The following is a 26622-nucleotide window of genomic DNA, read 5'->3' as shown; positions in this document are numbered from 1 at the left end:
CCTGTGACCCTGCCACAGCAGGAAGCAGACAGCCGCGGGGGGCGGTGGGGGGGCGGGGTGGGAGCTGTGGGTGGCATCCTGTCCCTTGCGGACATAGACTCTTTAGCCGGGTCTGACTTGGGAGCACTTTGGGGTCCCACCTCACCACCTGCTCAGCCCTGTCCTGAGAGGTGACCCCCAGCGGGTGTCTTCCTCTCCCCCAGCACCTCCCTAGTTCTGTGCACAAAGCAGTTTTTGGGTGGGAGCCCTTTGAAGCCATCGTACCAGGCTCAGACAGTTTGCAAACTTCTGGGGGAGACTCTCCCCAAGCAAGGGCCCCAGTGCCCATCGTTCCCTTTCTCTCCCTGAGGTTTGAGGCATCTTCCTGTTTTGTCCTGGCTCCTGCAACAGGTCTGAGGCGAGGCTTTGGCCCCAGGCCTGGGCCCTCTCTTTTAGGACCTTAGAAGAGAGTGTCTGTCTGATACGTAGTGGGTGCTCTGTGTGCTGGCAGTTGATGTAGCCCAGAAGTTGGTGGGGGCTGGTGGGGTGTTCTGTTCTGGTTATGGGGTGACAGCAGCATACAGCCCGCGCCTCTACTCGGCAGCGGTCATGCCTGCCAGTGAGCGGGGCACCGTCCCTCCACCGTGTGTGGGAACAGAGAAGGGCCGCGAGGCCAGGGGAAGGCCTCTGGGAAGAAACGTACCTGTCACCAGTGCCAGTGCCGAGTTCAGATCCTGCTTGGCCTCGAGCTGGTGATGCCGGTTACCGTCCGTGGTAGCCGGTTGGGATCACCCACCTACAGCCAGGCTGTGCCCTGGCCCTGGGCACAACCGTGACCCCAAAGGACCTCTTCCTCGTCTGTGCTGAGGGACCTCGGCTCCAGTGCTGTCTCTTGCGTGGCTCGACCAGAATCTCAGACTCACTTGCGTCAGATGCCAGTGGGAGCATGCCTTCAGAATCTCTCTCTGGTGCTGCTTAATGGTGCTCGTAGTAAGTGCCGATCGGACGGTCACACTTAACTCAAGTAACTCGATTTTAACTTTGATTTTTTTCAGGAGAACCTTAAGTTGGATTAAAAAGGGGGGCGATAATGCACCATGGCAGCGGCCCTCAGAGCGTCCAGCACCAGCTGCAGAGGCCCCGGGCCTTCGCCAGCAGTGAAGAAGAGCAGCAGGCCCACCCAAATCCACCCCAGTCCCCGGCCACGCCCTTCGCGCCGTCGGCCAGCCCGTCCGCGCCTCAGTCGCCCGGCTACCAAGTGCAGCAGCTGATGAGTAGGAGTCCCGTGACCGGGCAGAACGTGAACCTCGCCCTTCAGAGCGTCGGACCAGTGGTGGGGGGAAACCCCCAGATCACGCTCGCCCCTCTGCCGCTCCCCAGCCCCACTTCTCCAGGTTTCCAGTTCAGCGCCCAGCAGAGGCGGTTTGAGCATGGCTCTCCGTCGTATATCCAGGTCACTTCGCCGCTGTCACAACAGGTGCAGACTCAGAGCCCCACCCAGCCCAGTCCCGGGCCGGGGCCGGGCCTGCAGAGCGTTCGGGCAGGCACCCCCGGCCCCGGCCTGGGCCTTTGTAGCAGCAGTCCCACCGGGGGCTTCGTGGACGCCAGCGTGCTGGTGAGGCAGATGAGCTTGAGCCCGTCCGGGGGCGGGCACTTTGTGTTTCAGGAGAGCTCGGGCCTCGCCCAGATGGCTCCGGGCACCCAGGTGCAGCTGCAGCACGCGGGGGCTCCCATCGCGGTCCGAGAACGGAGACTGTCACAGCCCCACGCGCAGTCCGGGGGCACCGTCCACCACCTGGGACCTCAGAGCCCTGCGGCCGCGGGCGCGGCCAGCCTGCAGCCCCTGGCCAGCCCCGGCCACATCACCACCGCGAGCTTGCCCCCCCAGATCAGCAGTATCATCCAGGGGCAGCTGGTCCCGCAGCAGGTGCTGCAGGGGCCGCCACTGACCAGACCCCTGCTGCCCGGGGTCGGGGTCGGGGTCGGGGGGGCTTCGGCCTTTGGGATGACGTCCCCGCCGCCCCCCACGAGCCCTTCCAGGACCACGGTGGCCCCGGGCCTCTCCAGCCTTCCTCTCACGTCTGCGGGGAGCGCGGGGGTGAGGAAGGCTCCCAAGAAGTTGGAGGAGATTCCCCCGGCCTCTCAGGAGCTGGCCCAGATGCGGAAGCAGTGCCTGGACTATCACTACAGAGAGATGGAGGTGTTGAAGGAGGCCTTCAAGGAGTACCTGATTGAGTTGTTCTTCTTGCAACACCTCCAAGGGAACATGATGGACTTCTTGGCTTTTAAGAAGAAGCATTATGCTCCGTTGCAAGCTTATCTTAGGCAGAATGATTTGGACCTGGAGGAGGAGGAGGAGGAGGATGAGGAGGAGGAGGAGGAGGAAGAAAAGTCTGAGGTTATCAACGACGAGGTGAGAAACGGCAGCGTAACAATTAGAGGACCATGCTACGCAGATTTGAGTCTAGGTGACTGTTGTTGACGCGTAACCTACGAGCCCGGGGTGTTTCTAGGATGTGGTCTCATCAGGATGTGATCCAGGAGTAGACCCGAAGACATATTTTGTTGTTTCCTGAGGGGGGTGGGGGGCAGTTCTGGATGCTGGCAGGAAGATGCAGGGTGGCCCCAGGAGCACTGCCAGTCCAGAACTGAGCACTTTCATCCAGAGAAGGGTGGTCCCGTTTCCCGAGGGCTACCCTGGCACGACCCAGCCTTCCCCTGTGCTCGGCTGGTGGCATGGGTCTTGGCCGGCACTGAGGCTAGAGGTGTGGAGACTTTCTGGCTGCTTGTCAGGGTTTCACATTTTACTCCTATGGGCCCACCTGTTAAAAACCCCACACATGTGGGTTTTTTTTTTTTTTTAATTTTTTTTTTTTTTTAACATTTAGTTGTTTTTGAGACAGAGACAGAGCATGAGCAGGGGAGGGTCAGAGAGAGAGGGAGACACAGAATCCGAAACAGGCTCCAGGCTCTGAGCTGTCAGCCCAGAGCCCAATGTGGGGCTCGAACTCATGGACCGTGAGATCATGACCTGAGCCGAAGTCGGACGCCCAACCGACTGAGCCACCCAGGCGCCCCACATGTGGTTTTTAAAGAAGGGATTTGAATCACTAGGTTTTTATAGAATACCAGTCATGATTTTAAGTCACTAGGTATATTTGTGTGGTGCCTTCGTGATTAAAACACAGTTGTTCCAGCAAAAAAAGTGAGAGTTTTTCAATTTTTAGATGCAGTCTTCATTTTGAGAAATTAAACAATTTTTTTTCAATGTTTATGTATTTTTGAGAGGAAGAGACAGAGTGTGAGTGGGAAGGGGGCAGAGAGAGAGAGAGGGAGACACAGAATGTGAAGCAGGCTCCAGGCTCTGAGCTGTCAGCACAGAGCCTAACTCGGGGCTCGAACTCACGAGCCGTGAGAGCACGACCCGAGCCGAAGTCGGACGCTGAGCCGACAGAACCACCCAGGCGCCCCTTCCATTTGAGAAATTAAACTCCCATGTGTGCAAGTACCTATCGAGTAGGATCTCTTTCAGATAGTGAAGTTTTCGGGTGCCTGGAACGGGTGCTTAGTGAATCCCCCAGTTGAGGTTTTTCATTTCCATAGTGATCGCTGAGACCCTTTTACTTGTACTTCCTGAAAAAGAAGCTGATGCAAACAGGGCGGTAGTGAGGGCTGCTGTAATGTGCTGTACTTTGTGCCTTTGTGTTGTGTAGTCTACAGTACGTTGGTGGGACTGACTTTGTTTTATGATACAGCTCAAGTAATCAAACTCATTGTCAGCTCTTCTCCTGCAAAGAAATCAGCCTTTGCTGACCAAAAGCTGGTCTCTTTGCTCTGCCGTCCTCGTTGAGATTTATGGACGTATCTGTGTGGCTTTGCCATTGTGTGTTTTCTTTTAACACCCTTTCCAGAAAGGACCATTTTTATGTTCCAAAAGTTTATATGATGTTTTGAGGACGACACCTCTGTTGCCATGAAATAGTGAATTTCAGTTCTCTCTCTGGACTCCAGCGTTGTCCGAAAGGATCAGCCCCCCCCTTATCTGTGCTAGCGAGGAAACAGTTCCCTTTTTGCACCTTCCTGCTGAGACAGACGCAGTAGGCCCCGGGGCGGCCGGCACGCAGCGCGGGTCGCCCGTGAGGGTCTTGGGGCTCTGGCGCCCGGACACCGCCTGCCGCTTCCCCGTTGACGGTTCGAAGCCGCAGAGGGTACGGGTGCCGCCCCGCGCTCAGACCGGAGACACGCGGCCGAGTCAGGTTGTTATGTTGCGAGTCCACCGTGAGTCAGTTCGGTGTCCTTTTACGGGAGTTAATGCAAAAGCGTTCCATTTTTAAACACCAGAGGCCACCGAGCTTATCAGCGATAAAATTCTGACAAGATTTTGAGCAGTCTTAAAAATTATGTTGCCTTTTTTTCTCAAAATATCTCCTCTCAGGTAAAGGTTGTGACAGGAAAGGATGGGCAGACTGGTACTCCCGTTGCTATAGCAACCCAGCTTCCGCCAAATGTTTCTGCTGCTTTTTCATCCCAGCAGCAACCGTTTCAGGTACTTTTCGATGGTTCTCAAATGTAGCCTCATCCCAGACTTCCCTCCATCCAGATAATTTAACCTTCGATTTACTATTTGCTCTTCAGCATTTTTGTCCAGAGCCCATTCCTTATTTTTAAAAAGTTAAAAAGCCTTCCTGCATATAAGATGATAAAATTAAGTTGCATGAGTAAATGACAACACAGACCTTAACGCATCATCATTTTTTGTGTGTCGACTGTAACGCAGTGGTAGCGCCAGCATGCATGTCATTTAACACCGTCCCGTTGAATGTGTACTCAGGATTCCTTGTGCGCTGTGTTTTAAATGTTTGGTTCTTTCTTGTGTCTCCTATCTGTATTTTTAAGAACAGTGCAAAACAGAACAAGAGAAAAAAAAGTGTAAGCAGGTGGTAACTTGATGTTTTCTGCAGCCGGAAGAAACGCTGAAGGGAGACAGTCTGGAGTCATCAGGACCGTAGGCTCCACACGGTGTCCACGGAGGGCGAACTGAGTAGTGTTAGTTGTTTGAGAACCAGACCTCTCAGTGTGCCATCGGCGATGCCAAGAACCCGAAAGCAGAGATCAGATTCTACTAGGACGGAGTGGGCGGTTCTTGGGTCTGAAAGTGCTTTCGTGTTTGTAGTGACACTGTTTTATAAACAGTTTTTTAAGTTTTAATTTTGCTACAGTTTCAGATGCACGTGTGAGTTGCAAAAACAGTTTTTGAAAGAACTCCCTCTGTATCCTTTACCTGGATTCCCCGGACGTGCACCTTTTGCCCCTCTGTGGTGTCTTCGCTCTCTCCTCCGTGTGTCCGCACACGTTTCCCCCGGAAGTGGGTGACAGGCAGGTGTCCACGCCAGGTCATGCGCTTTTATCCCTAATACTCAGCATCTAGTAGGGACGTCGTTCCCTTGCTTAACACGGTACAAGTCGCATCAGTGCTACGACTAAGCCACAGCCCGCGTGCAGTTTTTGTCTCTTGCCTCGATGGTGTCTTTTATACAGCGGACTCTTAAACAGTTGCAGGGGCACCATCCCCCTCGCACAGTGGAAAATCCACATGCGGCTTTTGACTCCCCCAAAACTTAACTACCGAGAGCCTATTGTTGACCGGAAGCGTTACAGACGGTGTAAGTAGTCGATTAATATGTTCTGCGTGTTATGGGTTTTATATATCGTGTTCTTACAGTAAGCTGTAGAGGAGGAAACCCTAAGGAAGAAGAGAAAATACAGTTGCAGCACTCTGCTGTCACCAGCCATCTGCACAGACATGGGCCTGTGCAGTTCAAACCCGTGTTGTTCAAGGGTCAGCCGTGGTGGTTTTACCCTAGTGTTGGGTCATTGACAGTGCTTGGTTGTCATGTCTCCATTAATGTCGTGGCACGTCTTTAATCTGGGCTGACTCCTTGTCTTTTTCTTTCTTTCTTTTTTTTTTATTTTTACTGTTTGTTTATTTTTGAAGCAGAGAGAGACAGAGTGCCAGCAGGGGAGGGGCAGAGAGAGGGAGACACAGAATCCCAAGCAGGCTCCAGGCTCTGAGCTGTCAGCACAGAGCCTGACGTGGGGCTCGAACTCACGAATCACAAGATCATGACCTGAGCTGAAGTCAGATGCTTAACCAGCCGAGCCACCGAGGTGCCCTGCCGGCTCCTTGGTCTTTCCTGACCTTCACCATTTTTAGTTGAGGCTGGCTGTTTTGTGGAATGTCCTTGGAGAGCAGGTTGTCTGACGTGGGCTGTGTAGTGTTGAGAGGAGTGCCGCAGAGGTGGCCCGAGCCTAGGTCACGGCCGTGTCGGGGCCGTGCGGTCCACGGTCCTGCAGCCGGTGACGCGCACTCTGACCGCTGGGGGAGGATGGCGTCCACCAGGCTTTTGCAGTGGAAGTTCTTCTCTTTCCTTTGGTAAATGGTGAGTAGTTTGGGGAAGATGCTTTGAGACCGTGTAAATATCCTGTATCTCATTAAACTATCTTTCCAAAATCCGATTTCACCTTAAAGCTTGCACAATGGATCGTCTAGCTCCATTGTTCCTTCTGCACTTAGCAGTTGGCCATCTGCTGTTAACGGTGCGCTTTCTATATTTGTTATGTAGGTTTTTATTTTAATCAGTGGATTATGTCACTGATGGTATTTTTTTTAGCCTTATTGAATTCAGTGAAACTCGCTCTGTTTTGTCTCTAGTTCTGTTGAGTTTCTAGTTCTATTCTGTTTTGTTTCCGGTTCTGTTGTGTGGCCACCATGACGGTCCAGAAACCGCTCTGTCACCCTCTCTGAACCTTTGCTCTCTGCCTCTGTGGTTTTGCCGTTTCCAGAATGAAATCTAGAGGGAGCCCTACCCCATGTGGCTTCTGTTGCTGAGCGTCCACGCTATGCCATTTACCAGTAGTCTTTTCTCGGTTTGTTTATTCGTTCACCCTTTGAAGGACACTTGGCTTGTTTACTTAGCACAGCTGCTGTCACTGTTCGTATCCAGCCTTGTGTGTGTGTGAACCTAGGCCTTTGTGTCCTGTGGGTACGACGCAACCTCAAAGGAGGACTGCGGGGTGTTGCTGAGTGTGGGTTCGATCTCAGGAGAAGCTGCCAAAGTCGCCCGGGGGGAGGGGGGCTGTTCCGTGCCACGTTCCTGCCAACCCCCCCCCCCCCCCCCCCGTGGCGGCTGGGCCCCGTATGTCCTCTCTGGTCGTGCTGACATGTGTGCAGTGGTTCCAGTTTGTGGGCTCAACTGGCCGGCTGGGTATCTTCTTTGGGAAAGTTTTGCGTTTCTTTGCCGAGTGTTGTAGTTGAATCGTGTGTGTCGCTGTCGCGTTTGAGAATTCTTTGTATCGTGAATGTGAGTTTCTTGTCAGGTACAAATTTGCACGTGTTTTTCTCCTAAGGCTTCTGCTTTTCTTCTTTTACACTATTTTTCACAGAGCAGAAGTTCTACATTTCGATGCGCTGTTTTACCGTTTTTTTTATCTTATGGATTGTGCTTTTGGTGTCATATCTCAACTCTTGGTTCAGCCTGAGGTCACAGATATCGCCTGTGATTTCTCCTGGAAGTTGTATGGTCCACGGTCCCCTCTGAGTAAAGCTGTGGATGACGTGGCAGACGTACGCAGAGGTTCATTTTTCTGCGTGTTGATTTCCTGTTGTGCCCGGACCGTGTCGTACACCCAGTGTTCTGCTTCCCTTGCGCTGACTTTGCATCTTGGCTGAACACGAGCCGACTCTTGTCTGTGTGGGTCTCTTTCTAGACTCTTCGCTCTTCCCTTCGTGTGTGTGTCTTTCTGCCAGTGGCACGCGTTGTCGGCCACCGTAGCTTTGTAGGAAGGCTTGAAACCAGCGTGGGTCCAACTTGCTTTTTTCAAAATTGGTCTGGTCATTCTCATAGAAATTTTAGAATCCGCTTTGTCGCTGTCTACGGAAGTTAGATTGGGATTGTACTGAGTCTTTTGACCAGTTTGGGGAGGAGTAGTGTCTCGACCGTACTGAGCCTTCCAGTCTGGAATATGCTGTGTCTCTCTGTTTTGGTCATCTTTTGTTTTTGTCTGTGTTTTGTACTTTTCAGCATGCTGATTCCGTACCTATTTTGTTAGATTTGTAACCGAGTAGTCAGGTTTTTCTGCGGTACTGTAAATGGCAACCAAAAAAGAATTTGAGATGTTCCTTGCAAGTGTATAAGAATACAGGTGATTTATTTGAACCTATGTTCCACAACCTTGCTGAACTCTTTTATTAGTTTTAGGAGCTTTTCTGTAGATTCCGTGGGATTTTCTACGTAGAGAATTGTGTCTGCAAAGGAGGCAAGATTTCTTTTTTCCCTGTCTATATGCCCTTTATTTATTTTTGTTTGTTTTGCCTTATTGCACCGGCAAGGGCTTCCAAATACGCTCTTAAATGGAGTAGTAAGAGTAGACATTCTTACCTTCCTCCCGATCTTTGGGAGAAAGCATTTCGTTTCTCACCGGTGGGCCTGATATTTGCCTGCGGAGTTTATAGACGTCCTTCACCGGGTGGAGGGTTATGTCTAGTATTGATCGCGAATGGCTGTTGAATTTTGTCAGATGCTCTTTGTGCATCTGTTCGTGTGATCATGTGATCTTTCTTCTTTGGCCCGCGAGGGTGGTGAGTTCCGTCACATCGAGGTGTAATCTGTTGGAAGGACGTGCGCAGATCCTGAGCGTTAGGGTTTGTGGGCTTTGTCAAGTGCCCGCGTTGCCCACCTCCGCTGGGCCTCCTCGTGCCTCCGCCGTCGTCCGCTGCCCATTCCCCTCCCCCTCTTCTATTACTGTGTGTTTTGATGGTCAAATGGCAGGTGATTTGGAGACCTTCAAGCTGGCCCTCGGGCGCCATTGATGTATTTGCGTCACTCTCTGAGCCCCTCCTTCCTTGCCAGCACAGAGCGTTTAAGGTTCATCCTGTGTATTCCTCGACCCAGCCCAGACTTCGTTTCTGCACGGTTCCGGTTCCCTCTGGTGGGGAATAGTAATTTGGCCCTCAGACGCGTAGGTGCTTCTTGTAACGAGTCTGACACGATCGAAGTTAAATTCTTTACGTTTGAGATCGTGGGAACTTCTATCAGCAGTGCGTCTTTCCCGTTCATGCTTAGCAGAATGGAACGCATTATCGTGTTTATGACACGTTGATAAATGTTTGCCTGAGGACGGGGGGATGGGAAGGCAAGGAGTGCCCGTCAGCTTACGAGAAACAGGTGTGGTCTCCACAGTGACACAGATGATTAAACCACTCTCACCCGCTACCACACTCGCTAGGTTTCCAGAAGCGAAACTAGACAGAATCTGTTGACGTAGGTCAGTGGGATTCTCATCTCCTTTTGGCGGGAATGTAGCATGGAGGTGTGCGGGAACATTTTGCGTGACCTGAAAAGGTGGACACGGGCAGACCCTTTGTCCCGTCAGCGTGCTGTGAGGAGTTCTCGAGCGTCTACACCAGAGACCAGCTACGGTAGCGTTCCTCGCAGCGCTGGTCCTAATCGCCCCCGCCTGGAAAGAACCGGACGTCCCCCGGCAGGAGCCCAGATCCGTGGATCGTTCACGTTCATACAGAGGAGTGCTGACGAGAGCCACCGGTGGGGAGGGGGGCGGCCGTGGTCCCGACGCCCGTGGGTGTGTGGGGGGCTCAGCCACACCTTATGGAGCGGAAGGGCTTACGGGAGGTTCTCTCGGAAGCAGAGCCCAAGGAGTACCTTGTGGGGAGGAGTCTGAGCTGACGGCGTCCCGGGAGGTGCACATTCGTGCACACTCGGCTCAGGTGGCGAGTCCCCGGGCGGGGCAGGGGGCAGGGGCGGCAGTCTGAGCCTCGTGAACAGCCCACGGGCGGTTGCTGTTACTACTCTTTTCAACTGCGTGTGTTCATTTTTCTCCTTTCCCTTCTCCACGTTTTATTATGAAGAACTTCAGACAGAAAAGTTGAACAGTGTTCAGTGAACAGCCATATCCCACTATTTAAACTCTCATCGATTTTACTATGCCTTTAAGGTCACATATGCGTTTTGGGATATTTTTTTGTGTGCGTGATATATTTTGTAATCAAATATTTAAGGGTCTACGAGAGGAAGACCAGGGAGTCTCCAGTCTGAATTACAGGTCTTTGAGGCAAATATGACTGCGTGTCTCAGGAAACAGGAGAATGGAGTGTGTGGGAAAAGAGTTGAAATGAAAACATGTCCCTTGTTTTCTTTGGAAAAAACATCTCAGTTTGAGTTTTATTATTTACAGCCAGTAAGTCATAGAGGTTTTATATCGTCTAATCTGTATCGACCAATGAAACGCTAGAAATAAATTCAGAATTTTCTGTGTTGCATATGTATTAATTTGCTTCCAGAAAATGCCGAGGTAGCGCTATGGGTAAGAGGTGTCCCGTGCACAGTAATGCGTACACGCGCGTGTATGCGCACACACGTGTTCACGAGAAGAACCCTTGTAAGTAGTAGCTCTCAGTGATTTTTCTGTTAGGAAGTGAATAATTGCCCATAATTCCATTCTTCTGACACAAAGGTGTTGTATGATATACGTCAGTTGACGCGGTGTATTTACTCTCTTTCAACCAACTCTCCTCATGTTTTATTTACTTTCAATTGTTCTCGTTTTGACAGCTCTGAACATGCCATCATTTGGAGGAACCGTAATTCACTAAACTGGTTTTCCAAGTGTAGGTTCTACCTTTGCCGTTTGGAAAAAACTCTTCAGGCGCAGCATCAGTGAATCAGGAAAGTCTGTTTGTGCTGCTTGCCGTGTGCCGTCACTTGGTTTTCCGCCGACAGTGGACACGCAGCGGCCCGGCGTTACTTGGCCCGGCCAGGACAGTTAAGTGTTCTGAGAAGGGTTTAAGACGGAGTCTCAGGATGACTTTTGATATTTGCGCCCAGTTTGAGGATTTTTATAAGAACCTGATCGGTTGCCAGTTAAACTCTCCAAACAAATACAGAGTTCTCAGTTTGTGTATTCGTTCGCTTCTAGAAGAACTTGAGGCGTAATTCTATTAGAGCGCAGTTGTTTACAAGAGAATACTGTCTTATTATTTAGATTTTTTTAAAGCCTCCTAACTGGAGGTTATTTTTCAGTGATGACGGTGTTAGAGAAAATGAATAATTACAGTCCCGTAACCTTACCCTACAGATGCTCTTGATTTTTCCGTGCGTGTCCATATCTTTATGTGTATCGTCACAAGCGTGTAGGTATAGACTGTGCAGAGGTTGGCAGCTTAGCGTGCTGCCACAGACATGCTGTTAGAAAGCACGAGTGCTTGTCCTGTCTGTGACGTCCTCGGTTTCCCGAGGTGAGCCACAGGTGAGCCACAGGTGAGCCCAGGGAGGCCGCCCGTGGAGCCTTGGGCTGAGAGAGCGGGAGCCATCTCGTCCACGGCCCTCCCCGCTCCCGAGTCCTTACCCCATTCTGACTTAGTTTATGGTTGGTTGGTTGGTTGGTTGGTTGGTTGGTTGAAATTGCGTAGAAGTTTCCTCCCCGGGGACCGCCAGCTGCAATGACCGCTTCGTTTCTTCCTCAGAATAACTTGTCTGTTCCTTGCTCGGTGGCAGACCATCTTTTCTGCAAGCTGCATTCCTGGTTCCCTCCATTGTTCTGTTTCTTGCCATAGCTTCTAGATTCCCTGCAAATTATGTTGTGTTCTATGGATACAGTCCGTTCTGATGTTTTCTCTTAAAATGGGGACTCAGAATTCGGTTCCACCGTCTCTTTTCTCTGTTTTCTGATTTTGTTTTCAAGAGTTCCAATAAATGATTGCTAACTGAAATCAGGTTTGTATTTTAAACACCTCAGCTTCTTTCCCAGTAAAACGCCCACGAAGACAGCGTAAAAGGAAGCGAAGTCATTCCGAAAGCAAGAGTTGGTGGCAGTGAGGACGCCGGGACGAGAGGGGCTGGCCCTTCCTGCCCGGGTCCATGAGGAGCACGGGTGGTTTTGTTTCATGATGTCCAGTTTTCCAGCTTCTTCGTGTAGACACGCAGCCTCCCGGCACCATTTTCTGGAGGACTTTCCATTCCCTCTGGGTGCTGTGTAGCCTTGAGGACGTGACCGGGTGGCATAAGTACGCGTCTCCTGGGCTCTGTCCGGTTCTTGTTGTGCGCCACCCTTTCCAGGGCCGCAGAGTCTGGTCCCCTTGTCTCCTCTCGGGACTGCTTTCATTTCGCTGAACAGCCCACTCTGCTATCCAGTGAATTCTTACTCCAGATATTTTATTTTTCAGTTCTGGAATCTCCATTTGGTTCTCTTAATAGTTTTCTTTTTTCTGGTCGAGATTTTTTTCTCGTCCTTCGTTACAGTATGTTTTCTTTACGTCTCTGTGCATACTTGTTAAAGCCACCATAGAATCCTTGCTGCCGATTCCAGTATTTGCGTTACGCGGGGTCTGTGTCCATGGACTGTATTCTGAGTGTGGCTCGTGTTTTCCTGTTACTTTGTGTTTTTGGGTGATTTTGAGTGTCATGAACAACAGGTTACAGACACTCGGGATGCTGTTAGGGTCTTCTGAGGAGCACTGACTGTTTTGCTTTCATAGTTACTGTGTTTGACTCTTAACCATGAAAGCCTGTATCCCGAGTGAGGGCCCCTGAAATCTCAGTGTGGTTTTGTCGGCCTGTGCTTGGCGTCTTTGTTTTGGCGTTGTCTTAGGAGAAAGCCAGAGATCAGCAAGAGAACTCGGGGCCTCCCTGTCTCCAGCCGTCTCCTGGGGTGATTCCCCCTTCCTTCCTTCTTCTGTGGCCTCCTGCTCTCTGTCCTGGTGGCCTTCAAGCCAGTGAGTCTCTGTGTATCTGGTTCTGAGCTGCTCCGTACGGCACACACTGGGGCCTGCCCTCCTGCCGCAGACCTCCTGGTTCCCTTCCCCTCTTGCAGGCGTCTGGTCCTATCCTCCAGCTTTATGTCTGTCGGGAGTATGTGTAGTCCAATAGGAAGCACTTGGCCATTACTGGAGACACAACCCTCTATCAGTTTTTTTTATTTAACAACAACAACAGCATTTTTTTTATTACAAAGGTAGTATATATGTTCATTGTAGAACGTTTGGAACATTTAGAAAAGTACACACACACGCACACACACAAAGTACAAATTACCTGTAATCCTGTCCCCAGATGTAGCCACTGTTCACATATCGTGTGTTTTTCAAATCATTCTTTTCTTTCTTCTTTCCTTCCTTCCTCCCCACATCTTCACTGAATGCAGATGGGGGTGCTACTGTCCATTTGAGTCAGCCACTGCACCTTTCCCCACGGGAGGCCATGCCCTGCAGCGTGGCTGGTGCGGGCAGTGTGGGGCCCACCCTGGGACAGCAGGCCCCACAGCCCCCACAGGCCATCATGGGGCCCATGCCTTGTTCAGGGCATGTGTAACTTGGCCTTTAAAATGGTTGGCTAAGTAGAGTGGACAGAGTTGAATCGTTAAAAAAAAAAATTAGCAACTGGTGGTTGGCGAACATCGTCCTTAGCATTTAGCGTCACTGCAAGGTTGGTGCAGAGATGTGAATGCGTGGGCGCCCAGACTTGCCTGGTGCCTGTCTCGCTTGGCCAGTAGCTTTTCATTTGAACATCTTAAATCAGCCAGCCCTACGGTGTAGAACAGATGAGTATCAAGCGGGGCGCTAACTTGCAAAAATGCCATGTGAAGACCCAGGTTTATCAGATTGTTGTCTGTCGAGGAGGGTTTTAGGGTAATTTTCCAGGAGGAAGAAAATCACAACCTTCCTTTTTGTTATTCAGCTTTTGTTTTTTGGGGGGGTGAGTGATGGCAGGCAGTGTGATGGACAGGGAGGCCGAGCTGTCGGATTTAGGACTGGTGTTTCCCGACACTGGCCGGTCCTCTGCTGTCGCTGTTGGTGCAAAGCCCGCTCGTCTCTGGGGGAGTGTGGCCCTGCATTGATAGGAAACTCTGTTAAAACCAGAATAAGATCTGTCACAAGTGCTTTTTGTCCCTCCAGAGGTAAGTTAGAGCTTGAAGCTACTTGTTACATATAAATCTACGTCACACGCAGCGGGCAGATAATATGTCGGCAGAGACTAGTGAGGCCAGTGTGGAATAATCACGATAGTTCAGTTTATGCCCCTTCTCTGAGGCACCTACGTGATCAGAATCTCATGTTTTCATTTTCTTTTTCAGCAGCAAGCTCTCGCGGGGGCCCTTGTGGCAGGGGCCGGAAGTGTGGGCGAAGCGGACCCCTTTAAGAGGCAGCAGGCGGGGCCCCCAGCAGGTACGTCCCGGAGCCCGGGCCTGCGCGGCCTCAGGGACCCGTTAGCTTCCTGCCGTGGGAGGTGCAGCGTGACGGCCGCGTGAACGCCGACGCACGTGGCTTGGGTTCATTTCTTTGTACTTTGAAGGTAATTTTGTTGTTTTGACGACGATCAGCTGAAGAGAACACTCACGTGGCTGTGTGTGTGTGTGTGCTGGGGGCGGAGGTGTGCCTGTTGGATTGGGCGCGTCCGTTTTGGTTCTCTGTGGCTGGCAGGCTCTGAGTCCTTCAAAGGACTGTGGGTAAAGCCGTCTTATTTTTCGAGTCGTTACTCATTTTCTCATACGGAAGTTTTTCTTCCAGTTACAAAAGCCCACATTTTACGTGAAAAAGTCGGGCAGTCGCGGAAGGCGTGACTCAAGTCTGCCTCTGCTGTGGCGGTACGTCCCGCACCCCGGCCACCTGCCGGCGGCGTCCCGCGTGCACGCACCTGAGGATGTGGAGGCGCGCTCTCTGTGACAATTGACGACAGGGCCGTCGCTTCCTGGGCCGTCCTGTCCTGCCAGGGACCGTGCTCTCCCTGCCGGCTCTCGCCCTCGGGTGCACGGCGGGTCCTTTCCTCCTCAGACCTTTGCTGGCGCTCCCTTTCGTTACCACCTTTGTTCTTTTACGGTGAGCACAGTCGGACATCTAGTCCCAGATTGTTTTCGACGTGTCCGTCACTCTGTCTGAGGAGGAAACTCCCAGAAAGGGAATTGCTCCCTGAGAGTGTGTTGGGGGTACACACGGCCCCACGGCAGGCTCGGCCTTTTTCAGGTCTGTCTGCAGTTTCTGGCATGCTCACGTTTTGACCACTTAAAAAATTTTTTTTAATGTTTATTTATTTTTGAGAGAGACAGAGCACGAGCGGGGGAGGGACAGAAAGAGGGAGACACAGAATCCGAAGCAGCTCCACACGCGGAGCTGTCAGCACAGAGCCGGATGCGGGGCTCGAATCCACGAACCGTGAGATCATGACCTGAGCCAAAGTCGGACGCTCAACCGACTGATCCCCCCCAGGCGCCCCACATTTTGGCTTTTTTATGAAGTACGATTACTCCTTTGGTGTTTGTTAATCTGATGGGTGCAAACATCTTTTGTTTTTCTGTGGATCTCTTCAATGTAGCTTTTCATGTTTATTAATCGTTCGTGAGTCCCCCTCTGCTCAGCTGTTCATGCTCTTTGCCGTTTTGTGTGTCCGGTGGCTGGCAGTTTTCCCACGAACTTGGAAGAGCTTTCCGTGTGGCGGCCACATCAGCCTTTTGTCCGCACGTGTGCAGAACCCTCAGTCTCCAAGGATGTCACTCCCCCTTCGTTCACTCTTGTATGAGACTGCTTCTAATACTTAAAGAGTTTTACTGAAAAGAAATTCTGTTTATCAACTGTACCTTTTCTGGCTTCTGGAGTTTGAGTCACATAGAGGAGGGCCTCTCTGTTCAAAGATTATAAAAACACTTACATGTGGTTTTTCTGCCACTTGCACGGTTTTATTTTTACATCAAATTGAACCTTTTCTGAAAATTATTCTAGAGCAGTCTAAGAGGCCTCGGCTTGAAGTGGGCCACCAGGGGGCAGTTTTCCAGCACCCGGGGGCGAATGCAGGCGTTCCTCTTCAGCAGCTAATGCCGACAGCTCAAGGTAAGGCCCGGCACCAGGAGACCTCCTGGCTCAGAAAAAGCGTGTGCAGAGAGGGGTCTTGTGGCCCAGCTTTGGGCCGGGACGCGCGCAGTCATGGCACACGGGGCAGGTGGTTCCTGGGGCCCGGCCACTGCTCTGAGCGCCGGTCCGCGCAGGGAGAGGAGGCCCCGCGGGCGTGCTCCCGGCCCTGGTGGAGCTGCTATCTCCTCGTCCTCGGGCCCCAGACACCTGCGCGCTCCTTGATCGCTGCTGCAGTAGGGACCCCGGTGACCGTTCTATTCCGCCTGATGCTAGCTTGCGAAGATCGAGCGCCCATCTTTCCTCTCTCGCGGGCTCACTCCTGCCATTGGGTTTACGGGGCCAAGTTGCCGCCGGTCGGATTCCCCGTCGGGAGTGTGTGATGGTTGAGGTGCGGGTCCGTGACGAGCAGCGGGTTGCTCGGGACTCCAAAGTCAGCGCTGCCGGGACATCTCCTGTCTTGCAGGAGGGATGCCTCCTGCCCCTCAGGCCGCTCAGCTCGCCGGACAGAAGCAGAGCCAGCAGCAGTACGACCCGACCACGGGGCCTCCGGTGCAGAACGCCGCCAGCCTGCACACCCCGCCGCCGCAGCTCCCCGGCAGGCTGCCCCCGGCCGGCCTCCCCGCCGCACCCCTCCCGCCGGCGCTGCAGTTTGCTCAGCAGCCGCAGGCGGTGGAGCCCCATGCGCAGCTCCAAGTCCCGGCCAAGGCCCAGCCGCCGAGCACCCCTGTGCCCGCGCCCCCGCCCGGCCAGCTGCCCGCCCCACCGCCGCAGCCCGTGCCGCAGGCCCTGCACACCCCGATGCCCGGGAAGGCTCAGATGCAGGCCGCCCCGCTCTCCCAGCCGCAGGTACTTGGTGGGCACCTGTCCTGTCGGTTAGAACAGGAGCAGAAGCTAAGCGTGCTCTGGGTGGGGCGTGCGCCACACTGCCGTCGCGGGGTCTGCCCGTGGCTCGCTGTCCCGCTCGGAGCCAGTCCCCTGCTCAGCGTCGTCTTACTCGGCTCTGGAACCACAGTCAGGTTGTTGAAACACCAGAGAACAGAACAGCTTTGGTCGCTGGTTGCGGTTTAGTGGGAGCTCAGAGGGCCGCGTGGCCGTTGTCCCGGCTGACGTGGCCAGTGGTGTGGGAAGGGTGCCGTGGGAGCGCCGGCCGGGCCTGCTGCCGGGCCCTCTGCGGTGCTCTGCGCTCCGTGAACCTGTGTTTGTATCCATCGTGCTCCTCCCCTGCGGGTTGCTGTTTCTGAAAAGCGTGTGGTGAACTGCTCACCGTGCCCGAGGGGCGGCGGGTCCCTGAAAGTGAGCGTGAACCACTGGGAGCACTGCGGGGAGCACTGCGGGGTGGCCGGTGGTGTTCTCAGGGAGCTGTCTTAGCGTGTATGATGGAGCCCCCTGGGAAGGCTTCCCCTGCCTCTCCCCATTTCCCTTACGAACAAGGGGGTTTCCTTGGTGGCTTTCGACTCAAATGCTTCACGGCTGCTCGAGATTGATGGTGAGGTTTGACCTTGTGTGGAAATGGAGCGACAGCAGTCACGGCTGCTTTGTGCTCGCCGCGTGCCTGCCACCGTGTGCCGTGCGGAGCACTTCGTCAGCTCTACTTTCGTCTGCCGGGCAGCCCTTTGCCGTAGGATCTTTCTTGTCCCCGTTTTGCCGTAAGAAGGCCTGAGGGGCCGCGTACCTGGGCGAGATCCGCAGCCTGCGGCCGGAGGAGCTGTGGTCTGCACCCCGACTGCGTGCGGGGCCTCTCGTGTGGGCCCGCGTCACAGCTGCACGCGCCTGATGGAGGAGGGTGCTGCCGCCTGGGCAGCCGAGCCTCCCCGGGCCACTGCTTCCCTCGGAGCTTTGTGCAGGTCAGCCTCCGGGTTTGGAACACTTGGTCTCTCTGAGCCGCATGCTGAGGTTTCTCGTGGATTCCACGACCCGCCCTTGTCGATGAAAGGATCAGCTCCTTACAGACCCCACGGAAACCTGTCCCTTGTGCCCTGGCTAGGGGCTGACGGACCTTCCCTGTGAGGGCTCCAAACGGCAGGCGGGAGAACACGTCAGGCTTGTGGGCTGCACGGTTTGTGCTGCAGCCTCTTTCCCCCGCCGTGGACGCTGAGTGGCCCCCGAGCACGCACGTGAGGGCCGTGGCCGGACCTCCAGTGCCTTCTCTCCACACGGTGCGGCCGGCGGCGGCAGGACGCTGGAGGCCCGCGCCTGCTTGGGTGCGGTGTTGCGGTCTGTGTCTTCCCGGGTTCCAGCTTGTAAATGTGGCGCGTTGGCAGCCGTTGGCGCTCGGCCCTCTTAGGCTGTGCCGGCGCCTTGCCCGCCCTGCTCCCGGCGCCCCCACGGAATTCCCGCATGAACTGGGCTTTGTCTTCGGTCCGGGAGGAGGGCCCTCTGGTTGCACACGCTTTGACGTACGGAGAGGGTGTCTCACCCGACGGCCTACCTGCCATGACAGGGCACAGGGGATTTGTATTTGCTTTCCAGAAAAAGGGTGCAAGGTGACCACTGGGTGGTTTTTAGTTTAGAAGAATCATATACAGTTAATCCTAAAAAAAGACCATAAAACGGGAGAAAGTGCTAGAAAAGGTAAAAACCAAAAGAAGCTCCCGTGGGATAGCCAGCGCGTGAAAGCCCATTTGTGACGTGCTGTGTGTGTGTGTGTGTGTGCGCACACGCGTGGGGCTCGTTCGCACTGCTGCAGGAGGGGCTCCGGCGCGCTCGCCGATGTGGGCGCACGAGCAGGGCTCAAGTCTCCTCTTCACTTCCGGCCTGTTTTCTGCCCTCCAGGCGGTGGCGTCCACAAGACCACCCGTGGACCCCGCCCAGCCTTGTCAGCGGCCCCCAGCAGCTGCCTCTTCTACCTCGTCCCTCGCTCCCGCCAGCGGCTCTGGCCCATCGCCAGCACGGGCCTCCACAGGGAACAGACCCTCCTCAGCAGCCAGCAAGTCACTGTCTCCAGTCACCTCCCGGTCCCCAGGGGCAGCCGTGTCAGCACCCCCGAAACCACAGAGCCCAGCTCAGAACGCCGCCCCGCCCCAGGACAGCTCTCAGGATAAGCTGGCAGAACAGATAGCACTGGTAAGTGCGCTTAAAACCATCTCAAGAAGGTTGTGAGATGTGTTCCAATTTGTGAAGCGCATTTGATTTTAATTTCTAAGGATGCGGTAGTTTGAAACTGAGCACTTGGTAGTGAGGACGGTCGAACATAGTTTGTGGTCGCTTAGAAACCAAGGTTACAAGCAGGTTGTCTTTTTTTGCATTTTTAAAAAACTTTTTTTAATGTTTATTTCTGGGAGAGACAGAGTGTGAGCAAGGGGGTTGGGGGGGTGGGGGGAGGGCAGAAAGAGAGGAAGACACAGAATCCGAAGCAGGCTCCGGGCTCCGAGCTGTCAGCACAGAGCCTGACGCGGGGCTCGAACCCACGAACCGTGAGATCGTGACCTGAGCCGAAGTCAGACGCCCAACCAACTGAGCCGCCCAGGCGCCCCTCGCGGAGGTCGGCTCGGGAGAGAAGGTCCGTTCTGTGCCGACATCACAGCCTGTGCTTGCTGTGGGCTGTGGGTGAGGGTCAGGAGGGCTGCCCAGGCCGGCGTGGCCGTGGCCCAGCACCTAGTTAGCACTTGCCGTTTGTGGGGTGACTAAGCGGTGGTGTTGTTAGACTTCGTCAGGGGAATCTAACCTGTCAGAGCTGGCAGGATGCCGCCGCCCCGGTGCTGCCGGCTGTCCTCTGTCAACCCTGTGGCCCTGTGTGGCCAGTCTTAGGCGATCGGTTCCTCCCCTCCCCGGTGGTTTTGGAGCAAGGGCCAGACGTGTGTCGTGTCCCTTGTAAGCGCTCTGACGCGAGCTTTGGCCTGTGCCTTGTGTCCTTGATTCTGGGACGGGGCGGGAGCCTTCGACTCTCGTGTCCAGTCTTGTCTCTCTTGCTGAGGCTTCGTGGACGCGGGGTCAGAATTAGCAGAATTCGATTCTGATCATGTGCCGGACGCCCCCTCCCCTGCGCTCCCGGCAGGAGAACCAGATCCATCAGCGCATCGCAGATTTGAGGAAAGAAGGCCTGTGGTCCCTCCGGCGACTGCCCAAACTGCAGGAGGCCCCGCGCCCCAAGTCGCACTGGGACTACCTGCTGGAGGAGATGCAGTGGATGGCCACGGACTTCGCCCAGGAGAGGAGGTGGAAGATGGCCGCGGCCAGGAAGGTGGGCGAGGCCCGGTGGCTGCGTGGCCTGGCTCGAGTACGCCGCTGTGCGTGGTGGCGTCTGAACCGGGTCTCGGAGGGGGCCGGCTCCTTCGCGTGAGGAGCGTTTTGCTGTTGTCTGGAAAGCGACTGCCCTGTGGCTTCTTCCCGAGGGGCCGTCTTGGGATTCCCGGTTGGATGGCCAAGGGCCAACGCGGTCTCCCGTGGCTCCGGGATTCGCGGAACGGGATGTAGGTTCCCTTTGTGGCCGGTCTGTCCTGGCACTTGGAGCGAGGATGCCCGGGGTGAGGCGGGGTGGGCGCCAAGCAGGCTCAGGGTCGGGAGTGGGCAGAGGCTGGTGAGTTGGTGGGCAGCTTGGGTCCCGGCCCTGCCTGGTCTTGTGGTCTGGTGCCCCCCCCCCCCCCCCCGGTTCTGGCGGAGGGCGGGTCTCCTCCTCACCAGTTCCAGAGCAGGCACCCCGTCCTGGGGCGCTGCCAGTAGAAGGCAGTGCCGGTACTGGGAGTGTGGACAGGGACCAGAAATGTTAGGTCTCCGCATACGAGGCAGCTGTGTCCTTGCTCACGCGTAAGTGGCACCGGGCCCTGCTCTCACGGTGCCGCATCACCATCTGTCCCTCAGGGCCAAGCTGTTCCCTTCTTCCCGCACCCTCAGGCCTGGGGGGCGGTCCTGTGTGCCCTGCTGTTCACCTCCATCCCCTCTGCTGTCCCCACGTAGGTTTGGTAGAGAGAACCCGAGAGCTTTGGAAACAGTGGGATGTGAGCATAAAAGGTCTTGAGTCCCATTAATGGAATTTCAGAGAAACCTGACTGCTCCTTGGGCACATCTCACAGAGGAGGGTGGGCCTGAGCGTGTGGGCACCAGGTGGATGGGGCAGGTGGCAAGCCACCGAACACTGCGCTGTGGCTACGTGCTGCCCCTCTCACACGGCCCCGTGCCGAGGGTGTGATCAGACCAGGATGTCGCCCCGAGGAGTCTGTGTGTGGGTGGCCATCTGCAGTGTCCAGCTGGCCCCCAGCTGGGGGTCCCACAGCCGGGCGTGCTCCGGCTCGTAGTGTGTCTGTTTCAGGTTCCTTATCGGCACCTTTACTTTTTTTAACGTTTGTTCATTTTGAGAGAGAGAGAGAGGGTGCAGGCGAGAGTGCGCCCGCGTGTGAGTGAGCCCACATGGCAAGCAGGAGGGGGAGAGGGAGAATCCCAAGCAGGCTTCACGCTGTCAGCACAGCGTGCCCCTGACGTGGGGCTCGATCCCACAAACTGTGAGATCGTGACCTGGGCTGGAATCAAGAGTTGGGTGCCCAACCCACTGAGCCACCCAGGTGCCCCTCTCAGCACCTTTTTCGAGGACTGCTGGGATGATGTAAGAGCATTTGTTCTAGAAAGCAGTTTGGGATTTAAAGCAAAAGCCTCGAAAAATATGAATCACCTCCCCCCAGCATGTTTCGTGCCTTGCAATTAAGTACATCTTGCTGGGGCGCCTGGGTGGCTCAGTCGGTTAAGCATCCGACTCTTAATTGGGGCTCAGGTCATGATCTCAAGGTTTGTGGGATCGAGCCCCACATTGGACTCTGTGCTGACAACTTTCTCCCCTCTCTCAAATGACTAAACGTTTAAAATAAATGAGTGTATGTTGCTGCACTCGTGCAGCAGAAGGGATGCTTTTGTTACAGACGTTACTCCACGTTTGGTGGGAAGGTGTGAATCGCACGTCAGATGACGAAAGAAGGCTGTAACACGATTTGGCGTTCTTTCTGGAGAAAAATAAGCGTGGTTAGCAAACGGCACTTGGTGGACAGTCAAGTGGGGTGTCGGCGGGGTTTTTGCTGGCGCCGCGTGTCCCCCGTGCCCTCAGATCAGACAGAACGTGTGAGCTCCCAGCTGAGAAGTTCCCGCGCTGTGCGGACGCGCCTCCTGGGGCGTGACTCCAGGCTCTCGGCCTTTCATTCGCTAGCTCGTCAGGACTGTGCTGCGCCATCATGAGGAGAAGCAGCTTCGTGAGGAAAGGGGAAGGAAGGAGGAGCAGAACCGCTTGAGACGAATTGCTGCCTCGACTGCCAGGGAGATAGAGTGCTTTTGGTCAAATATTGAACAGGTGAATCCTGAAACTTAAACAGAATTTAAGTTGAACCTAACAGCACCAACTGTGCCTTCCGAGCATGTCTGACCGAGTGGTCCAGAGACCCAGGCGGGGAGAGCCCGCAGCGTGCTTGGCCGTGAGCGTGAGCGCACGGGCCCTCGTCTGCCGCCTTGGGCGCTGTGTGCTTTGAGGGGCTCCGAGGGGCTCTGCGGCGCTGCCGGTGCGTCCGTTAGCGTGGGCGCTGTCCCGGGAGATGGCTCTGCCTCGCTTCCTGTCGCGGGCAGCAGGGCTCTCGCCACCCGGTGGGACGCGGGCAGCGGCGGCTGCAGAGCACCCGCGGCGCTGCGCCGAGAGCTCTGTCGTCGAGTGCCTCGGGGGGGAGGTTGGGACGGCCGTGCTGTCAGACGCCGTGGCAGGACCTCCAGAAGCCCCCTCAGTGCCGTCTGTGTCCCACTCTTTGTGCCTAGGTCGTGGAGGTGAAACTGCGAGTGGAATTGGAGGAGAGAAGGAAGAAGGCCTTAAATTTGCAGAAGGTTCCCAGGAGAGGTAGGACTGTCTTTAAAAGTCTTCACCGTTCCCGGCGCTGCGCTGGGACCCCGCCGGCCCGTTGCTGGCCGACGTGGCGGCACCCAGGGCGCTTGCGCGTTGGTTTGAGCGTCTGCTCGGCCCGACACTACACGTCTGCCTGCGTGGCCGCTCTGCAGCTTAGCTCAGTGCTCTGAGGCACCCCCGGGCTGGTCCGCTTTTGGGGTGCTCTCAGGATTGAGGGTCTGAGCCAGTCACCTGGGGCTAGGCCCGGACACTGGGCTGAGTTCTCCAAGGCACTCGCCCCCGGTGGGGCCCCGCCGTGGCTGCTGGGGGGTCTCCGCGGCGCTCAGAAGCGGCTACCCCGTCATCGGGCACTGGCAGAAGCGGCTGCCCTGGGGGGCGGGGTGGCACGGGCGGTGTGACAGCCCTCCTCCTGTTGATGAGGAAGTCGAGGCAGAGTGGTGGCCTCTGCTCAGTCCTACGGCCGTTAAGATTGTAGAAATCACAGAAGACAGGCTTTGCCACCTAGCCTCCCTGTCCCTCTCCAGATCAGAGACGTCCGGAGAGCGGCCAGCGCGCTTTGTAGGTACAGGGGTGCGGGCTGGTTCCCAGAAGAAAGGAGCGGAACTCACTCCTGCTGTCTTCCTCCCGTGGGGAGGTGGCAACAGGGTGCAGCCTGCACAGGCAGCGTCAGTGAAAGCGAATCGTGTTCCCTGTCTCTAGGAAGAGAGTCGAGACCTAAGGGGCTTGATGTTTTGCCAGAAGCTTTCCTGGTGAGTTGAGGAGGGCTGCCGTACGGGGTAAGAGCGTGGAAGCCGTGTGCGTGAGACGTGGTGCCTGGGGTTCCTCCTCTTGTCTGGAGAAACGTGGATGCCTCCGTAGTGTGCCCTTCTGTTCAGAGTCGGTTCACTTTGGGGAAGATAAACGGTTCTTCTCCTTGTTAGGCTCCCATGGGGTGTTGATCTGGGGACATGGGAAGACGTGGGTGGGACGTGGGGTTAGCGTCACCTACCTGCTGCCCGGCGCCTTTCCTGTGCCCAGACTGCTTGTCCTGGGCTCACCAGGGCCTTCCCGGGAGCACGCGAAATGGACGTTTCTGCTTCGGTGTCCTATTCTTTGTGGATTTTATTCTGTGTTTCAGGAGTCAGCACTGTCTGGAAGGAAAAGAAAAGCTAGCACATCCCTGACCGATGACGAAGGTCTGTTCCCTGGTGCTCTCTTCGCCGTCTGTGTGACGAGCCCTCAAACTGCAGGCCAGGGGCATCCTCAGTGTAGTCAGGGTGCCCGGTGGCCCAGTGACTTGTGTCACGGGACCAGGCACCTTGGAGGGTGGGGGAGGGGACGGTGGAGGAGGCAGAGCGCAGGACCTTTTGTGGATAGTCCGTTTGCGCGGAGGAGCCAGCTGGGAAGGGCGGAAGCTGGTGGAGAGAAAGCGTCGCTAGGGACAAGGCCGCAGGGGGGCTCGTGTGCGGATGGCGGGTGGGCCCGCAGCCACCCAGAGCCTGCCTCTGTTGGGGGTGAGTTGCGGGGTTCACGGAACAGCAGGCTGGGCAGTGGCTGACTGTCGTCTGAAACGGGCGATGACAAACTCAGAGCGAACCCGAGCAGCAGGCTGGTGGGTTCTGCGGCGGGGTCAGACGACGGACGAAAAGTGTGACGTCGCTCCGTGTGCCGCTGGGGAGGTCTGTCGTGTAATGAACCGGGCTGTGTTTCGCAGCCCGAGGAGGGAGGTGAAGTGCGGTCACTGGGTTCCTGCTCACTGAGAAAGCCTGCGCTCGCTCGCCTACCTCGAGGGGTGGAAAGGCCCAGCTCTCTGCTGGCTGGGCGAGACGGTGGCGGAGCTGGTAGCGTCTCGTGAGCAGGTGGGAAGACGCGGGGAGGTCTGTTTCCCTGACACCTGGTGGGGGCCGTTTCAGTGGAGGACGAGGAGGAGACCATAGAAGAGGAAGAAGCCAACGAGGGGGCCGTGGACCATCAGGCAGAGCTGTCCAATTTGGCCAAAGAAGGTAGGCCGTGAGCGTGGTGCTGGGGGCACTCAGGGCGCCGGAAAATGCACGGAAGTGCGTGTAAAATCGTGTGAGACTAGCGACCCGCCGGGAAGCACGCTGTGTGCCGGCGTGGGGATCCCGCCAGGCAGCCTCGGCCCCGCTCGCCCCTGCCGTCTGCACACGCCGCCCGGCTCGCTTGCGGGACCGTGTGTAAATGGCATCGCGCGCCGGGCCTGTCGCTTCTTTGCCCGGCTCCTCTGTTCCCGGGCCTGTCCGGTGCTCGTGTGCTGCTTACGCCTCACGGGCTCTCCCTGCCGAGCCACGGCCCCGGGCGCGAACATGTCACTGACTCCCTGCTGCGTGCTGCCAGGCGTTCCGCTTGTCCCCCGTTCTGCCTCCGCGCGCTGCGGGAGCGCCCCCGTGGCCCGTGCCCACGCACGGGAGGCGGGTTGGCCGGTGCGCACCGCGGTCCGCCGTGCAAGGCCGGCCAGGCTTGGGCTGCGGGTTCCTTCCAAGCCCCTCGTGTCAGGGCGCTGGACGCTGTCCCGCCGGGGTACTTCTGCCGAGCCGGTGGGCTCCTCTTTTCCATTTTGGTTTTGGGCTTCCTTTCTCTGTCATCTTGTGGGTGGTGTTTGTTTATGGCACACGTGTGTCCTTCGTGGTTACTGTGCCGTGGACACCTCCTGGCTCGTGTGTCTTCATTCTCCTTACGGGACCTTCTGAAGAACAGGCATTCTAAATCTTGGCGCACTTGAATTTATCTGCTTTCAAAAACCCTGTTTTAGCCTCAGCATCACGAGGATATCTCCCTGTTTGTCTACAAGGTTCTAATTTTAGTTACGTGTTGATGTCTTTGAACCGTCAAGAATAGCATCTGTTGTGTGAAGACTGCGATTTTTTTTTTTTTTTAATCCCAAAACAGATCACAGCTGTCCTGGCGCCCTTTGCCAAGCGGGTCCTTGCTAGCTGGTTGTCCCAGTCTGCTCAGCCCACTCCCCTGCCCCGGCCCTGTGCTCCCCCTGAGAACCAGCTCCCCTGCCCCCCCCACCGCATACCCCCCATGAAAACTGGCCCCCGTCGCCCCCCGGCTCCGTGCCCACCCTGAGAGCCACCTGGCTCCCTCCCCGCATCCTTCTCAGGGCAGCCTCGGCTGTCTCCGGCTGATTTAGGGTACACCTCTGATTGGCTCATCAGGCTTCAGAGGAAAATTGGTTGGGAATTTTGATATGAACGTAGTTGAGCCGGCGGGTGATGGCGGAGAACTGCATCCTTACCAAGTTGAGCGTTTCTAACCTCTGATTGTGGCACGTCCCCGATCACACAGGTCTTGGTCAGGAGCTGCCGGGCACGTTTTACGATCGTGTGTTTTTTGTTAGATTTATTTTTAGGCGTCTTAACCTTTTTTGAAGTTGCAGCGAGGAATGCGTTTGTTGGCGTTGGGAGAGCCGCGGCCGCGTGACGGGATGTGACGTGCAGCGGCTCCGCCCGGCTCACGATCGCTCCGTGGCGCGTTCCCTTCCCCGCCGCGGTGCCACCACTCTTCCTGGGGAGTCTCAGCCCCGTCTTTTCTCCTCCTGCAGTGGCACACGGAGTCGGGGGGGCTGGTGCCGGGCGCCCTGGCTCACTTGCGGTCCTAAGTGGCAGCGGCTCGCTCCACCGCGCAGGCAGGCGCTCTGGCTCTTCTCGCGTCTCCCCGGTTCCCTTCCCGCATCCTTGCTGCCATGGCTTTCTGAGCTCGGTGTCACCTATAGCTCGGAGTCCGTGTTGGTGCTGCACCGTGGCGCCTCTGCCAGCGTGGGTGGGTCACGGGACCTGGCAGGGGTGGGGGGTGGGGTCCGTCAGGGCGAGCTCTTTGTGCAGAAGGTATCACCGCTGTTGTACCCGCTATTCAAAACGGTTTTTGCTCTATTTTTGTTTGACTTTTATTTGATGGTTCATATTTTTATGTATCGCCAGTTATT

The 26622-nt window shown here is 55.7% G+C and overlaps 1 protein-coding gene across 12 annotated transcripts in view; it reads left to right on the top strand.

Moving 5' to 3' along the window:
• Positions 1–26622, top strand: part of EP400 (E1A binding protein p400) — a 102620-nt gene that overhangs the window by 12339 nt on the left and 63659 nt on the right. For 7 of the 12 annotated variants that reach the window (XM_040464160.1, XM_040464169.1, XM_040464162.1 and 4 more), the window contains 12 exons: positions 1035–2392; positions 4415–4525; positions 14125–14215; positions 15764–15871; positions 16356–16738; positions 18665–18955; positions 19887–20072; positions 22020–22160; positions 22613–22691; positions 23397–23446; positions 23815–23872; positions 24590–24679. In XM_040464160.1, the coding sequence (XP_040320094.1) occupies positions 1070–2392; positions 4415–4525; positions 14125–14215; positions 15764–15871; positions 16356–16738; positions 18665–18955; positions 19887–20072; positions 22020–22160; positions 22613–22691; positions 23397–23446; positions 23815–23872; positions 24590–24679 (2911 nt within the window). In that variant the 5' untranslated portion in view covers positions 1035–1069. The remainder of the gene's footprint in view (positions 1–1034; positions 2393–4414; positions 4526–14124; positions 14216–15763; positions 15872–16355; positions 16739–18664; positions 18956–19886; positions 20073–22019; positions 22161–22612; positions 22692–23396; positions 23447–23814; positions 23873–24589; positions 24680–26622) is intronic. The other 5 variants (XM_040464168.1, XM_040464165.1, XM_040464166.1 and 2 more) reach the window with 3 other exon arrangements.

This window comes from Herpailurus yagouaroundi, unplaced genomic scaffold, assembly GCF_014898765.1.
Source record: "Herpailurus yagouaroundi ecotype Mexico unplaced genomic scaffold, PumYag 437, whole genome shotgun sequence".
NCBI lineage: Eukaryota > Metazoa > Chordata > Mammalia > Carnivora > Felidae > Herpailurus > Herpailurus yagouaroundi.
The sequence above is the reverse complement of the archived record's forward strand: the minus strand, read 5'-3'. Positions and strand labels throughout refer to the sequence as shown.